At 38.4% G+C, this 16,841-nt stretch overlaps 1 protein-coding gene across 1 annotated transcript in view; it reads right to left on the bottom strand.

The window, feature by feature from the left end:
- Positions 1-16,841, bottom strand: part of FARS2 (phenylalanyl-tRNA synthetase 2, mitochondrial) — a 188,861-nt gene that overhangs the window by 160,637 nt on the left and 11,383 nt on the right. The window contains exon 3 of the mRNA XM_086469294.1: positions 12,497-12,628. Coding sequence (XP_086325420.1) covers positions 12,497-12,628 — 132 coding nt within the window. The remainder of the gene's footprint in view (positions 1-12,496; positions 12,629-16,841) is intronic.

The raw sequence follows: 16,841 nt of genomic DNA, 5'->3' as shown, positions 1-16,841 counted from the left end.
TCTGCAATTAGCATAAAGACAACTGGTACTTTTGAATGAGCAACTCAAACTTCAGGGCTGGAAGACACTCTTCTGTTACTTTTTCCTGTCTTCTCACAATTTTAAGATAAAGAGGTGAGGAGGGTGAGGAGCTGAAGAGCTCTGCAACTGTACCCACCAGCTTACAGGCTTTTTGTTGTTTCGGGTTTGGTTTTTTGGGGGTTTTTTTGGTTGTTTTTTCTTTTTTTTCTTTTCCTTGATAAAGTCAACATTTTGACCTAAAGAATATAGAACTGGCCAAGATTTTCAAATATTCAGCTAAAAACTTGAAATAATCTGAACGCCCTCAAAACCAAGGAAACAAACAAGTCCTTTCCCCCTCTCCATTTGGCTAAAGAGAAAATAGGTACAAGATGACTTCCACGGTTACCTCTTATATTCCATTTGTTGTTACATACAAATGTTTCCTGGGACTCTGCCAGAACATTAGAATCAAACTTATTACTGATGCTTACTGCATAGTCCTCAGACAGCATAATTTATGGCACCCATTCTGTTCAGGAAAAAGGAGACACTGCTTTAATATCTATTAGTAATCTGTCACTGTTATTTACATGGGGGAAAAGTGTTAATAAAGGCTGGCATTTTTCCCTGATTCATTTCAGGTGCAGCAGCAGATCCTGCTCAAAAAACTGGCTAGTACACTGCCTGGAAAGGGCTGTCTCCTCTCCGTAGCTGTGCTGCAGATGCCTTCTGGTAGCATGGAGGTGCAAAACCTGTTCTAGACTTTTTCCTTCCTTCTGAAAACATGATTATTCTTCACAGAACTCTTCACACACACCTCCTTCTGAAGATCTTTTTATTCGGGTGTTGTAGGTTTTATCCCTTTTACTGCTTGTGGACATAAACTGCCTGTTTATGAAGGCTGAACAGGAAAGGAAATCAGTGTATCTGAAGATGAAGCCCCAGCAAAACTGAAGCTAAGTTATTCTTTGTAATACAAGCCAAAACAGCACCAGTGGAGATGACATACTTTCACAAAGCTAGAGTTTATAGTAACATGAAAGGTTATTCTGTTGGCAGGCAGTAACGACAGAGAAGCAGTGGCCAAGCGCTGGCTCTTGGGCTGTTCTGTGTTTGCTTACACGCAATTCAAACAGCAGTCCCCAGCCAAGGCTCACCCATGTGGTCAGCAGCGGATCAGTATGCACTGGCACACAGACAGCTGGACAATCCAATCTTCTCAGCCTCTGGCCAAAATGAGCCATGAGATGCTGGGGCCACTGGCTCAGCCTGGACTGCTGCCACAACCAGGTCATTGTCACTGGAAAGCTGCTGCTCTCCCTCAGCTATGTGACACACTCTGGTTTCCCTTCCCCACTTGTTGCCCTCTAGAGACATGTGTCTTGACTCAACTGAAGAATCTGATAAACGGTATGGAGTTGGGAAGGCCGACCACCCCTACACTACTGCTGGTTTGTTATTTTCTGAATACAATAGCAAAGCAGAGAGGGGGAGAGGCACATGTTCAGCCTCCAGCAATCAGGCAGGAGACTGCGCTCACCCATTCCTCTCAAACATCCTAACCAAAAGCTCCCCCTCCAGAAATGAGAAATCAAGTTTGTATTTGTGATTTTGTGAAGAGAAATACTTCCCAAAATGCTTGATCTAATCTCAGCTGAACTGAAACTATCTCAACTGAGCTCTGTGTAGCAGAGTCAGGAACAGTTAGAGACATGCCTGTAAAATCTTTTTCCCCACCCTCAGCTGGGTAGTCCTGATAAATGTCATGGGAGCAGCAAAAATGAATATTGCAACGCAACAAAAACCCCACAAGGTATCCTAGACTGATGAGGAATTATATTCAGCTCATTGGACCAACTCCTAACTGATTAAAAATATTCAGCATTCATCACATAACAGTGTAGTAATTCAACAGTATTATTTAGCTGTATTTTCATTTGCATAAATAAAGCCAAGGGAAACACCTTCACTGTGCTATAAATTGTTACTCTTCAAGGTTTTTGAGAGTAGCACTTTCTTTTATTTGGGAGTTGCTTAATAAACTACATCCATCATTATTTAACCTTCTCTTGTGTGGTGCTCTAGTCCTCCTGCTGGATTCCAAGGAGACAAATCATAATCAATTACTAAACCTCTAATTTACTTTTGATTAAAAAAAAATTAAAGGGAAGGAGAGGCTACATATATACATGGGCAAACTGCTTCAAAGGCAACAGAAACTCTGGAAGATGCAACTGCGCATTCTCCCACCACTTTTTCAGATTTCTAATGAACTAAAGTCAGCCTCACATATGCTAGGAAAAAGTTTTCATTCACTGCACGGAAAGATGTACGATGCACCAGTCAGTCAAATACCTCTTGTGTGTTCCAAGGTTAGCGTTAGACTGAGTTAACCCTGTTTCATAGACATTTCTGTGCAGGAGAAAGTAAAGCATGGAGACAAAGTAGTTTCCTAAATTGTGAAGATAAGGAACATAAATTCCAACTAAAAATGTAGTCTTGCACTATGAAACGGAAATTATCCTCTAAATCCACTGACAGTACTCTAACATTCAGCTGGCAAAGTTAGACAAAGCCAAACACTCAAATGGCCATCCAAGTCCTATAATAACTACTTACTTCAAGATTCAATTCTACACTTATTCTCCCACAAAATACGCTTGGTAAATAAATAACACATTTCCCAGAAATAGGTGTAAGAGAATTGTCATAAAACAGAATACTGGATTTGTTCATTCTACACAAACACATACAGATTGGAAGTAAGCTTCTATTAATTCTGTTGAAGAATGCCAACTCTAACATACATAATCAATCTGTCAAAGGTAATAAAATCAGAAAATGCAACATTCAAAAAATTTTATGGGTTCCTTCTGGATGAAAATCTTCATGAAAAAATGGTTTTAAAAATAGAACTGTAAATTAAGTAGGAGACAACAGGAAAATTATCTTGAGAAGGAAAAGTGAAGGGAGGAGGAAAGGTATAGCTTTATAACAGAGCACGCACATTAGACCTGGTGGTGTAGCCATGTGTAACAGAACAAGAGAAAAATAAAAAATAAAGCAACACACCCATTGATCGACTGGAGCATCACCTCTGTGCAACTCACTTCTTGGTCTTGCCTTGATAAGTAAACCAGACTTACTGCCAGTCCATTCAGAAGAAACCAAAACAAAAATCAAACCCAAAAGGCAATCTTCATCCAAAAACAGGAAATAAACTTTGCTGTTTCTTCCTGGAGTGGGTTGAAAGAACATTGAAGAAGTAGCTTTTCTATGTAAGAGTCACCCTAACTTAAAAATATATGCTCTTTAGAGACTTGAACCTGCAAAGTCCTGAGAGTCCAAACCTAATCCTGCAAAAACTTAAAAAGCACAAGCTATGGCCCAGCTTACACGTCAATACATAGCAGTGCTGTATCTATTCCCTTTGCTGGGCTGGGATGTCTAGAGAGCCGTCACTTCGGCTTGTGATTGTGAAGGAGACTGGCACCAACTGTTAGCCTGAAAATGCCAAGAAACCAGCTGATAGTTCTGCTGTCACTGGCTATGGGCAACTCCTTTTCAGACAGGAGATGTGGTAGTCAACTAAGAACAGCTAATCCCCCCCCCCCCCCCCCTTTATATGTCTTGTCCTTTATATGAACAATACAAAGGTTAAAAGTAAAGCACACACTCAACTTTTTTGCTGGTAGTCACCCAGGTGACCACGATCACAGCTCTTCTGCTTTAACAGACAGGTTAGATCACCACAGATTTTTAGGGAAAACCAGGTCCTCTACCCTATTACTTTTTCCCTTTTAAACTGGTCAGCACTGTCTTAGGTACACACTTCTCTGGATGTGCCATGTACATACATTTGTGGATATCTATGTGAAATGCTGCAGAACACAGATAAAAATTCAACCACATCATATTCTAAAAGCCCACAACTCCACGTCAGCTCCATGTTTGACTGGTCAAAGCAAAATTTCAGTGGCTGCCAGCTCGGTGTCTCTGAAATTAGCTAGCTGTGACAATCAGTTTTACTATTTACACTGGGGCGGTAGAAAAAAAAAAAAACAAAACACAAAAATCAAAATAGGCCAAATGCGTCTCACTGTATTTATTTGGTCACTTGTCCTATTTGTCTCACTGTGTTTATTTTTATACATGTACACACACATATATATGTATTTGTATGTATGTGCAAATGTAAAACACTAGGATGAATTGAGAGAAAGGTGACTCAGAAGCTGAGATACAAAGCTTGGATTCACCTCCATTTTCTGCCACAGGCAACTTCTGAGACCCTTGAGAAGTCACTCAACTCCGATGCTTCCTACTAATTTCCCATTGATTTCATTTAATCCAAGACATTATCACTTTGTGAGACATCCACTTTACCTTCAGGTACCTGCCTAAATTAGGAGACCAGGCTCCCCCTGCAGCCAGCCATAGGAAGAGGCTGCTCAGCAGACTGATCTAGAAAACAAGCTCCATACATTCAAAACACACTGGAAGACCTTCTTTCTCTATTGAGTATAAGGACTGTAGGAAAGCTAACTTTAGCAAAGGCAGCTAAAGTCTTTGTCTGCAGTATGTGTGTTTGTGTGTGCATGTATCAGCCTCCTGTACACTTCAGTTCCAGCCCATAGAAGAGGAATGACGACACTTCACTATCTTGTAATGGTCTCTGGAGAAAAAGCACAGGAAAAGCTGGGAGATGTCAAGGTACTGCAGTGATGTGGTCACACAGGAGACAGACAACGACCTAAAAAGAACAGATTTTAACCGCTGAGACGCTTGTGACAGAGAGCTGTGAAGCTTATGCAGATTTGAATCACTTTGGATGTACTGTGTGGGAAGAACCAGCCCACCCAACAGTTTTACCTTGTGTTCTTGGGAGGCCCCAGGCGCTCAAGACACCAACACCTCCGTAACTTTAATTTCACCTTGAAGAGTTACAGGAATGTATTTTAAATGCGTTAAATTTACCCTTATACTCTATATCCATATAGACATATACAGCATTAACTATTTCAAGGTCCCCGCAGAGAGCTGTTAGCATAGATAGAACATGGGTCTGCATACTATTTAAGCCACATGCACCATCTGCTCCAAGATTTTAATGTAAGTTACCAGGCAAGAGCTAAGCAGGAAAAAAACTTGCTAGGTGAAAGACATTAAATTTCCCCTTCCCCAAAACAACCTCTGCTGCTTGATATATGAACCTATTTCATCCATAACTAATATTTTATTTAAGAACATATTCATAAATTTAAAAAGAAACACCACAAAAATCCCACAAAAGAGTCCTGTGTCCGTAAGGTAATATTGACACTTTTTTGGTAACTATTAATCCACTGCCCATGGAGAACTGTCCAAATTGACAATCCTTTTGCCAAAAAAAAACAAAAAAAAAGGAGTGGACAAGTTGAAAACTTAAAACTGTTACTTCCCCACAGACAGCAATTTTGTTGCTCTTCGTTAAACGAGAAAAGAAAGGTTTATTTACTGCAGCATTGAAGCCAAACAAGTTCTACATGTTAAGACTTGTATTTGGCTGAAGGTGGCAGCCCTGGGCCAAGTACTGTTTAAATTTCGGAAATAAGTCCAGCAACTGATCTGTAAAAGGGCTTACACTTCAAGAATCAGGTTTCATCAAGGAGTACACTCATGACAAATAAGCCTCCACCTTTTAAAACAAAAGCAATAATCTGCAGAAGTTCTGACAAACTCCTTTTGTTATGTACAACAGTATTCATGAAGATGTTTAGACACTAGCAAATTTTTTCTTCATTAAAAGCACACACAAAATTAACAAGAAATACTGAACTAGAAAAACTACCTTTGTTATAAGTTCAGGATATTACACACAATTGGAAGACAAAGACTGCCCAGCAACTTTTAAAACTATAATTGTATGCAAGGGAACAAAAAGTTCCCTCCATAGCCTTACTGAAAGCCCAGTGCCTGCTCATTTCCTTGCTAACGCAATGACACTCTCCTACTACTCATGCTGGAAAGCTGACATTTCCTCTTCCAAACCCCTACACCATTCCCTACTACATTCAAGCTGACACGCAAAAATAAAAAAAATTAATTTGGTTTCTTAAGACTGTAAATGTCAACACTGCTTTCTGATGGTAGGTAGAAAAATAAAAAATCTACATACAGCAGGGAAGTCTAACCAACTCCTCTCACTGGTAGCCTAAATACAGCTGCCTTCATGACTCAATCTTAGGAAACGAGACCTCAACTTGAGCTCCCACCCAGAGCTGAATGGCTGGCTGTGCGCCATGTTTCAAACCACCAGCAAGTGATCAAAAGCAATCACCTCCAGCAGTCATCATACCAAAACCTCCCTTCGTTTTTCAGGTCAAAGCTCATTAAAGGTCAACACAGCAAAATGAATATTAAGAATGATCAGAAAAGGAAAACTGAAGGTGAAGTCTTTACGCCAGTGTAAAAAATTACCGTGTCTCCATTGCTTGCACGTTACACACTGACCTCCTACAGCAGAAACCTAGAGAAGATGCAGGCAGGAGTGATCATGACTATCAGAATGTATGGACTAGCTCCCACACAAGAAGCAACTGTCTGACTAGGACCCTTTGGCCTGGAAAGAAGTCAGTGACAAGAGTTACAACTGAGATCTAAACAAATCCTGAGTGGCTTAAACTAGGAAAAAAGAAACAGCTACCCACTGTCTCTTCTCACATGAGAGATAGAGCTCTAACTTGTTGGTCAAAACAAAAAGGAGGTAATTCCTCATGCAAGTTAAGTTATGCAATTTCTCGCCACAAGACACTGCAGGTAGTAAAGGTTTACTGGGACTCAAAAAACACTAGGAAATGAATGGAAGAAAATTCCACAATGGCTACCGAAAACAAACATAACATTTTCAGCTCAGAAAACAGAAAGCTGCAGGAGCATATCAGGGAAGGATCAGCATAACCGTGCCTGTTCTACTCTTTAGACATGTGCTTGGGATGCCATCATGATACAGTGATGTCCTGGACTTTGGTTTGATCTGGTGTGCAACCCTTAGGTTGTTCTCTTGCATACCTCAGGAGTTCAAAAACATCATGATAAGTCTTACCAAAAAATGATGGAATTCTCCTTTATAGGTTTTTGGTTTGGTTGTTGATTTGGGGCTCTGTGTGTGGTTGTTTGTTTGGGGTTTGTTTTGGTTTTAAATGATTGGGGTTTAGAGTCTCTTGGTTTTGGGGTAGACTTTAGTCCAATTCTCTTGCTTCCATCCCCAGCTAACATTCTGCAACACTGAGCATTGAGAACATTGCCATTGATTTCAATCAGCAAAGGATCACACCCTAACTGCTTCCAGCTAAGCAACACTATGATCATAGCCTCTGAGTATGCAATGTCCTGTATTCAAAGGTTTCAATCTTGTAACACCATCCAGACCTGGGAACTTCAGCACCTACTAATGAATATCAGCTTTGCAAATCTTGGATAACAAACTCTTGAAGCACAGAAATAAAAACCTTATGTGCTGTTAACTGATATTAGTCCTATTGAACCCTAAAATTCCTTGTATCCTCGTCATGGACCTAAAACTGAGAATACTTGCTGCTATACTACAAAGTTTTTATATTTTTTCCCACTGTTAACTTGAACAAAAATAACTTTTCTTTATATCAAAACTCCTACATAACATTCCCATTCAAGTTATGTATTCAGGTACAGTTCAAGACGAAAAACAAAGCACAGACAAAAATGGAAAGTTAAACAGTACAGTAAGTTAGATTTCATACTTCTTATTGAACATAGATTATAATAGTGATCTTATGTTCTCACTATACCAAATAATCGCTCTAGTTTAGCACCAGCCTTAGGGGAACATGTAACAATTTTTTCAATTCAGTGCATCTTTGCAGTAATGCGTATTTTTTCCAACAATTATATAAAAACACTGTCATAGGGTATATGTTTTTCTTTTAAAATAGCAACTATCACTCATAGAAAAGTGTAAATAACACCATATTCTCCATTTTGGTAGTAGTGGAAGACTTTCCTGAATGCAAACAACTCTTAAAAAATACTCAATGGCTGGATTTGCTTTAACAGAAATGGTACTTACAGCCTTCATCAAACTTTATTTGCTCATCCACACACCAAGATAACAGAAACCTTGCCCACTGTTAACACAGAAAACCTGAACGGTTCAGAAGACTAGATTGTCCCCACTGCCCAGTGAATGACTAAGAATGAGACTGGCTGTCCCTCCCTAGGCAAATCCTGATCTGGCTTAACATTTTAAGAATGTGAAATTTCAAGAGTGAGATAAAGCACTACGGAAGTCCACGCACAATCAAGTTCCAACAAAAAGTGCTGTTTTGTTCTGTTGCCTCTCATATCTGGGTTCTTTATCAGATCTGTGCTGTGGAGATTTATGTCAGAAACTAGAAACCTAGTTTGTTAAGAAGCATGCAGAAAAAAAAAAAAAAAAAAAAACAACTGCCACAGAGACTTCACAGACCTCAAAAGGAAGTACGGGAAGAGTAAAAAAGCAGGTGATAAAGAATGCTATGAATACATTTGAACATATTTGACAATTTTTCCCTATAATCAATGCATTTCTGTTTACATGTACCAAATATCTGTATCACGTTCTATTTAAGTGGTTGAAATCAAATTAAGGCTCCTTCCAAAAGAAGGCATCAGAAAAACTGAATAGTATATTGTCTTTCAGAAAATAACAACATATTTAATGGTGATTGCATGGGGCATTAGAGCTACAACAGAACTCTTCACTCAAGACTAAAATATCTTAACATGACCTGTCAACACCCTCAAAATTTGCTGCATGAGGAGGTTAACCTCCAAGGAACTATAGTGAGGTTATTTTGGGCAGGGAGTTGTCACTATAAGACCTGCCAGTCCAATAGAAAAACATCTGCTAACATAAAGAAACAGTTGCTTAGGGCTAATGTCCTGGCCCCTTCACAGCATGGACCTTGTCTTTTCATCCCTCCATAAGACTTCTTCAGTTCTGCATTTCTGTTTCATATATATTCACATACAAATATATACATTTTCAACAAAAGAAGAATGAAAAGAAAAAAAAAAATCTGTGTTGAAGCATCCTGACTATTTAAATTATAAACATTGTAGATAATCAGACACATCCAACTTCTGCTTTGAGTGACTGTTACCAATTGCCTCACAAGCCAGTCTTTCATATTTAACAAATAACACACAAAATAAAAGGACTTGAGGATTTTGAAGGTAAAACCTCTCTTCCTTTCCCTTAGGGAAATATTGTCTTATGGAAGGAAAAGCAATGTCTGCCAGCAAAAACTACATTCCAAAAATACATATTTTAATAGTCATTATCAAGCAAAAAATACCCATAAAACAAAAATCCCAAACTGCAAGATACTAGAAATGTTGTAGACCATATTAAAAAAAAACAGCAAATAAAATTTCTGCAAACTCATCAGCTTCCTCTCCAGTTTTTAATCCGCACGCTGATTCTTGTACAGAATGAAGAGATCTTTCTGAAAACTTAGCACACCAAGAGTGAAATATTTCTTCAGCACCAGCTTAGCCAGTCAAAAAATGAGTAACATTTCTCTATTTCATTCAGTCCTACTGAGTTGTTTTCTGGCAGAGCCCTTGAAGATTGAGACAGGAACAGGAAGTTTGCAGTGCCTATTCTAGGCATCTGACAAAGAAGAGAGACACAGCATCTAGGTGTAGGCATCAGTGTTTACTCCCTCATCAGAGGGCGTGGGTCTACGGTGTGAGTCAGTGCTCCGAGGTTAGATGCTTTCATGTTGGGCAATGGGATACTTATCGGTAGTTAAAGAGTTTTGTTATCAGTGAACAAACGGTGGGGATAAAAAAACCCCACAAACCAAACCAAACAAAAAACAACCAAACAACAAAAAGCCCCCAAAAACCACAACCCAGTGTTTTCCCCGACTAGTTCACCTCAGTTTCCTTTGCCTGGAAATCTCCACTGACTGAAAACAACACTGCCTCCTATAAAGACAAACAGGTAGTATTTGGGACAAAAGGCACAATGACAAAGCTATTGGGAAGTCACAAGCCTCCTTCCCAGGTTTGATGAAGATTCTATTGCTTGCTGATTTGCATTGGTTTAAAATGGAAGGCTTTATAAATGAAACTTACGTGTCCCAATGAAGTTTAGGGGCATGGGATCAGAGTAATAAGTTGTCTCTATTGACCATGGATAGTGGAGGCCTTAAAGATATTCTAATGGTAAAAAAATAAACTATTAAGAAAAGTACTACTGTTTGAACAGGGATGGCTTTGGAAGGCAGTTGAGTTCTGCTAGCAAAAAAAGATGAAGGAGCTAGGAAAGAAAGTTTTCAGCTTTATCCTTCCTCACAAAGAATCTCCTTTCTGGACTTGAGGATTTTCAATTTTGGGCAAAAGCACCTTGCTGCCATAACACACACACACCCCCCACCCCCACCCCCCGAAAAAAAATATCTATGGGTTAGTAATAGCAAACTTGAGCTTCACCATACAGTTCACATGCCAGGAACCTATCAGCATTTTAAATCATCGCAAAATAGGAATAAAGATGAGAATACTCAGAGCAGCAGTAGGCAGGGAAGGCTGGTGTTTGACTCCTTACCTGCCTGAAAATGTGAACTACCTTGTCCTCATTGTCACTTTAAACCAAACAAGCTAATAGTCAGCCAACATAATTATTAGCCACACTTTTTTCTTACTTTTTCCTTGTAAACATATTCCAACACTTCAAGATACATTAGACTCAGCTTTTGTAGCCAACTGTTTTTGCAGAGCTACTGGAGGGAGCATAAAAACAAAACTGTGCCTACATAAAGTGCAATTTACTCTAAATGAAGTGGAAAATTATTGGTACTTCCACAACAGAGTTTGCATCCTCTGAAAATATCTTGCTAATAGAGTGAAATAGTCTTTTTAATTTGTTTTAATAATAGAAGTCTAAAAGTCATTCAAAAGCTAGAGTGGAGTTACTAAATTCATGAGTTCTTGCAAGATTAGAATTACAATGAATAGTTAGGAGAGTTTTGGTGCTGAAGAGATATAATTTTGAAGATCAGAATTCAGAAAGGTGAAAAGTAAGAGTAAAATGAATGTACATGAAATACCAATGGTTTCTACAGTGGTCGAAGCTTTAATTCACATACACACACAAATGCATACAGTAATTGTTTTGAGGCCACAGTTTAGCTCTTCTCACACACATTAAAGAAACTTAAACATAAGAATTGAGCAACATAAAAGTTTTTCAAGAAAGCCTGGCCATTAGTGTTACATCTGATGGAAATAACACCACACAGTAGTCTAACTTCTGAGGCAGACCAGAATCTGTATGATATTTAGCACATCATGAACATAACCCAAGAAAGAACATTGACATAAACCATTAACCCAAAAATGAAACCCGAGGAAACTATGAAAGAGAATTCATCTTTTAAAAGTAAAATGATCACATTAAAATATCACCGACACTCTGAAGAATACAAGCTGTGCCAAGGAACTGGGGCTAAAATTGAGTTATTCATAGTTATCACACCTGGACTTCAATAGAAAGAATTTAGAGCACATTAAAGTACAATAACTTAGGAAACCAGCTGCAAAAAAAAAAAAATCAACCAAGTATAACTTGGCTATTTGAAAGCATTGAAAGCACACTTGTGAGAACTAAATGGATCATATTCCAAAAGAGTCCCATACCTAGTAAACAGAACAGGAAGACATTGAATAACAGAGGTCTGAGCATATGCAGTCTGCCCTGTGCTTATAAAGAACTGCTTATTATCAGCTAATGAAAGAACAAGCACATAAAATTCTCAATATGAAAATAATTAGAAAAACACACCAGTTTTTCCTCTCCTTCCTTTGTATTTATTTAACTTTTAGAAAGCAAAATAATCAGGTGACATTGCTCTGTAATAATTCAATTCAAAACACATGGTGTTGCTCTTAATCTGGTTTACAACCTCATAAATAACCATTCTGAGAATACAAGAAACAAAACAAAATGAAAAAGCAACCTACCATTTACCCAGCAACCATATAGCAATATGAAAGACATCACATTCCACTTTCCACACTTTAGAGACACAGGAGTACTCTGATATTACAAATATTAGGGGATGCTATTTGCTTATGATATTTTAAAAACATAATTACGAATGCACTCGACATCTCTTGGAAGAGAGAAAAACACGCACCCTAACTCGCCAGCTTCTCTTTTAAAGCTGACATCTGTTTGTCTCCTTTACTGCACAAAATAAAAGGCAAGCTTTCTGTTTGCAGGCTCCAGATTGCTCGCTCAATCGCTACACTCAAATCACAGCATGCAAGGGCTGTGTTCCTCCTCAGGGCTATTTGTGGCGGCTGCCACGAACAGAGATGTCTGTGCTCACCAGGGGAGAAGGGGGCACTTCAGACTGTGAAGCTGATTGCACTGGAAGTGTTTGCTAATAGACATGTCAATGAAGTAAAGGAGTTTCAGTACCTGAGTTAACTAGCTGTTGCTCAATGACCCCACAGCCTAGGACCTCCATCCATTCTCCTCGGAAGTTGATCTCCATCTCGAAGGAAGGGTGAGTAAATGGGAAGTAGCAGTCTACCCATCTGACTTGCAGTCCTGTAGCAGTGTTTAAAAAATAAATAAATATGAAGGGTGTATGCTTAAAAGGCCATCCCTCCAATCACCTGTAAAACTTGCCCTTCAACTAATGACACCAATTACAGTAATCCAGAGAAAACAAATAGCAAACAAACTAATTTACAACACTCGTGCAAGGCAATAAATCTTAAAACTTGCAGGAAAAAATGACCATGTCTTTTCTAATATGAAAAGCACTTTGTGCAATTCAAACACTCTTTGAAACCAAATCAATCATTTGTCAAACTCTAGCAACCACCTGGCATCGAACAAAAATGAGCCAAGATCATGGGAAAGTCAGTAATTTTGTTATTGTCTGCACCAGGAAACTACTAACTAATTCTCAGGAAAAACTAAGTCTTTCATTTTTTCTTAGTATTTTATGGATCAGCTACACAAGTACTTTTTTTTTTCATCAGAACCTATTTAAAATACAAAGCTATTCTTCCTGTATATGTTTAAATATGAACGTTAAAAATAGATATTAATACACAGAAATACAATATATATATGCAGAGTTGTACATTATTAAGGTATGCTGTATACCAACACACAGAGAGTTCTCTGGACCCAGTAGACAAGGGTTTAAGTTTGTGTGGATGTGAAGTGTCATAGAAAGGCACCACTGGGTAACTCTCCCTCCCCTCCCCAGCTTAGCACCTCTGCAAGTACCACTGCACAGTGTAAGGAAATCCCAGCATCCCAGAGCAGCAGAGCCAGAAGAGGACAAGCTCTACAGCATTAAGACCCTCATTATATATAATGAGGTTTAGATCTTGTAATGACTTGCACAAGCTTTGTTGTGCAAAAGAATTTTTTCTAGCCATTAGGTGTCAGGGGAAAATAAAAAGTCTTGGAAACATGAACTGTAAAAACTCAAAAGAGAATTGAACAGTGAACTCTGTGGGCTAATGCCTTAACCCCAAGCCCATCTTTCCCTTCAGTTAAGCCAAATGCTAATCAGCGTTAGGATCATTAACAACCAGGCAGGTCCAGTTGTGAAAATAAGGGACACAGGAAAGGTTGTTTGGGAGATGGTAACTAACACCCCCGGTTTGATTTTCAGGCTTGTTTTGTTTTGTTTTCTAAAAGGAACTTAAAACACAAAATTGCATGATTTATACTGGGAGTTTTTTCAAATTAAAACATCTTCTGTAGCCTCAAGTATTACATTCTCTTTGATTACTCCTGAAACATTAAACATGCCTACAGAAGGTGAAACAATAAGTTACAACAAAAGCCAAAACATAAAATACCTAATAGTTATGGGGAACTTTTCTGGATGCTATGAACTTTCAAATGCAGAGGCAGGTTTCAAAGCAATCACAGTGGTACTTCTAGATTTTCTTTTTGCTCTTAAAAATCAACATCAGGAAAAGATATATATATGAATGATAAAAAGGCATTTTAATAATTTCACACACAGAGCTCAAAACTGGAAGCATTAGCAATTATATCATTCACAACTGTACTGGGACTTACAGCAATCACTTTATTGTTCTTTTGTCTGCCTAACAATAAAAAAAATTACATAGATGAAAAGAGTAATGTGTATACAACAGTATGGTGTGTGGAAAACTTCAATTTCCTGATCTTGGTACAACTGCATTTTTAATCCTAGGGCTGTACAACTCCACATTCCCTGTAAAGCCCTGCACATATAAAATATCTTCATTTAGCTTCCAAAGTTTGCAACTGCAGCAAGTATGACGTTGAATATTCAAGTACTTTCATGTTCAGTAACAACATTCAGTTAATGGTTTCTTCTTAATCCTCTGATTACTTTAGGACAAAGCTTTGGGAAAAAAGGATTTCTCTGCTTTTTTTCCCTTAATTAAAATAAATTTTAAAAGGTTAAAAAAATAATTTTACGCTCTTTTTTAATTTTGAATTTGAATGCATATTAGTACTTGAGGCATTTGTTTTAAACGCAAATAAGCAAAGAAACAAAAGTCTGAATAAAACAAAAGAAATTCATAACGAAGAAACTACTCTGACCTTCATTGTGTTCTCTAAATTAATAGTTAATCCCATATACCACAATAATTCTAATAATACAGTAGCTAGGACAATTGGAAATAGCTCTGCAGGTTACATTCAAGTGTTCTTTCAAACTTTTGGCTCTGGAAGACTTTACTGAAAAGCAGAGTGTGCTCAGCCTTCGGCAAGATTAAGCCTAACTGCATTTCTATGGACTGCCACACTAAAGACTTAAAAGGATTATGAAGATTAGGCTTTCTGTAGTACTATATCATTTACCTTATTAGGCCTAATTTATTTCTTCACATACAGCCTATGAAATGCTGGCAAAAATTGTCTTTTCTAGAAGTTTTAAGAGGTCAAGAGACACCTATCTGTCTTAAAACACAGAGGCACTTGAAAGAACACAATGCTGAATCTAACCAAAGACTGATCACTACATATGAACTCAGTAATTTCCCTAGTTCAAAGAGATGATTTATATTAGCAAAGGACATCTGCTCGTTTCACAGCCTCACAGTGTTCACAGGAGTTCTTCCAGTGGGTACGCAGCCATTAGTAACTTACATGTCACATTGCCAATGAGTAAGGAAAAAGTGAATCCTTATTGTTATTTCTGAGTACTGAATCCAGGTAAGGAATTGGTCATAGTGTGCACTTAAAGGTAATGTTGTTATCAGATACTAAGCTAAACAAGTATCTGTCAGTGCTAGCTTAATTGAGTCTCATAATGTAAAAGGCTTGACCAAAGGCACTAAAAAAGACAAGGAAAAAAAACCCAACACATTAAAGCAGCCTACAGCACAGAAGCAACAAAGACAGAGACCCAGATGGTCTTCACTGACCAGAAAGTCTCTTTGTTGCTGTGAGGATTATTTTTAGAGAAGGAGTCTATGAGAGAAAAAGGAGAGGGGGGCAGGGGGGGTGCTGGGGAGCACAGAAGGTATCGAGTTGTGGCCACTTGAGGGGTGTGTCAATTTGTAAGTACTCTGCACCTCATTGCTTCAGCTAATTTATGTCACTTGCAGCAGACAGGAGCTGGCTGCCCATAAACCCACATTAGCTGACATTTTTCAGAAGTTATTAGCCAGACCATTATGTCCTCAATAAATGATTTTTTAATTTTCTTTCCAAACTCCACACACTCACAGATCTCAATGCAATCGAAGGAGGTATCAGTACAACAGAGCTAAGAAGAAGAAAGAGCGGAACGAGTTTGATTTAAAAGACGTCCAGTGGCTGTTCAGCGAGTACCAGCAGCGGCAGAACCATCAGTCAAAGCATGGCATTAGTCTCTCGCCTTCTCTTACTGGTGTCTAGGAACTGGGTAGATAAATATGGAACAGCAGCAAATTTAGGGCCATTTAAAGTATTCTTTTCTACTTGCTACAGTAAGATTGCTTCTGAATCTCTCACGGTCCAGAAAGCTCTTGGCAAACTATAGAAGGATTAGAGAAAGTACTGGAGTTGGGAAAGACTGACTAACTTTATAACTTTTTATAACTAACTTTTTTCCTTTGCCTGTTGGGAAAGCCAGGAAGAAATAAAAAGACAAACCTTGGGAATAAATGTAGGTGCAGATTTTTTATGAAGTCTTTGACCATCCACATGACAACCTAGTGATCTTTATGAAATTTTTGTTACATTGTTTACTGGCATGTACAGTCAACACTAAAGTATCCACATAGTGTGGGATGAGTCAGGTAAAGTAAAACTGTCTCATTAAACATTATGAAAACTAACTAGAGTAATGCAACAAAACAACCAGGTCAGTGATGTGACCTTTCTCCAGAGATCCTCAATCTATCATCAACCTGAGCTGGCAAATTTCCAGAGATGCACTGCAGAAGCACAGCTGCCCAAGTCCAGGACTTCAGGCCTAAGCTAGTTTATGCAAAATTACCTTGCATGGTAGACTTAATCTGCAATCCAAACAATCTGCCCGTGTGTAACAGCTGACTGTATGACAATGCAACATTTTAGTAGCTTACTGCAGCTATGATCACACTATGCTGCTGGAAAAGATGTGCAACTTCACTGCAAGATTCTGCTGACAGCACAGGCTGTAAAGAATACAACTGATGTCAAGTATAACAGGAATGAAATTTTTGCTTTTAACAGAACGTGGGGCCTGATGGAATATTCACAAGAAGAAAAAAATATAGAATTTATGCAAGAGCAAGAGAGTAAAATAAATGTATACTTTAAAGTT

Source organism: Leptosomus discolor, chromosome 8, assembly GCF_034619465.1.
Source record: "Leptosomus discolor isolate bLepDis1 chromosome 8, bLepDis1.hap2, whole genome shotgun sequence".
NCBI classification, from domain to species: domain Eukaryota; kingdom Metazoa; phylum Chordata; class Aves; order Leptosomiformes; family Leptosomidae; genus Leptosomus; species Leptosomus discolor.
The sequence above is the reverse complement of the archived record's forward strand: the minus strand, read 5'-3'. Positions and strand labels throughout refer to the sequence as shown.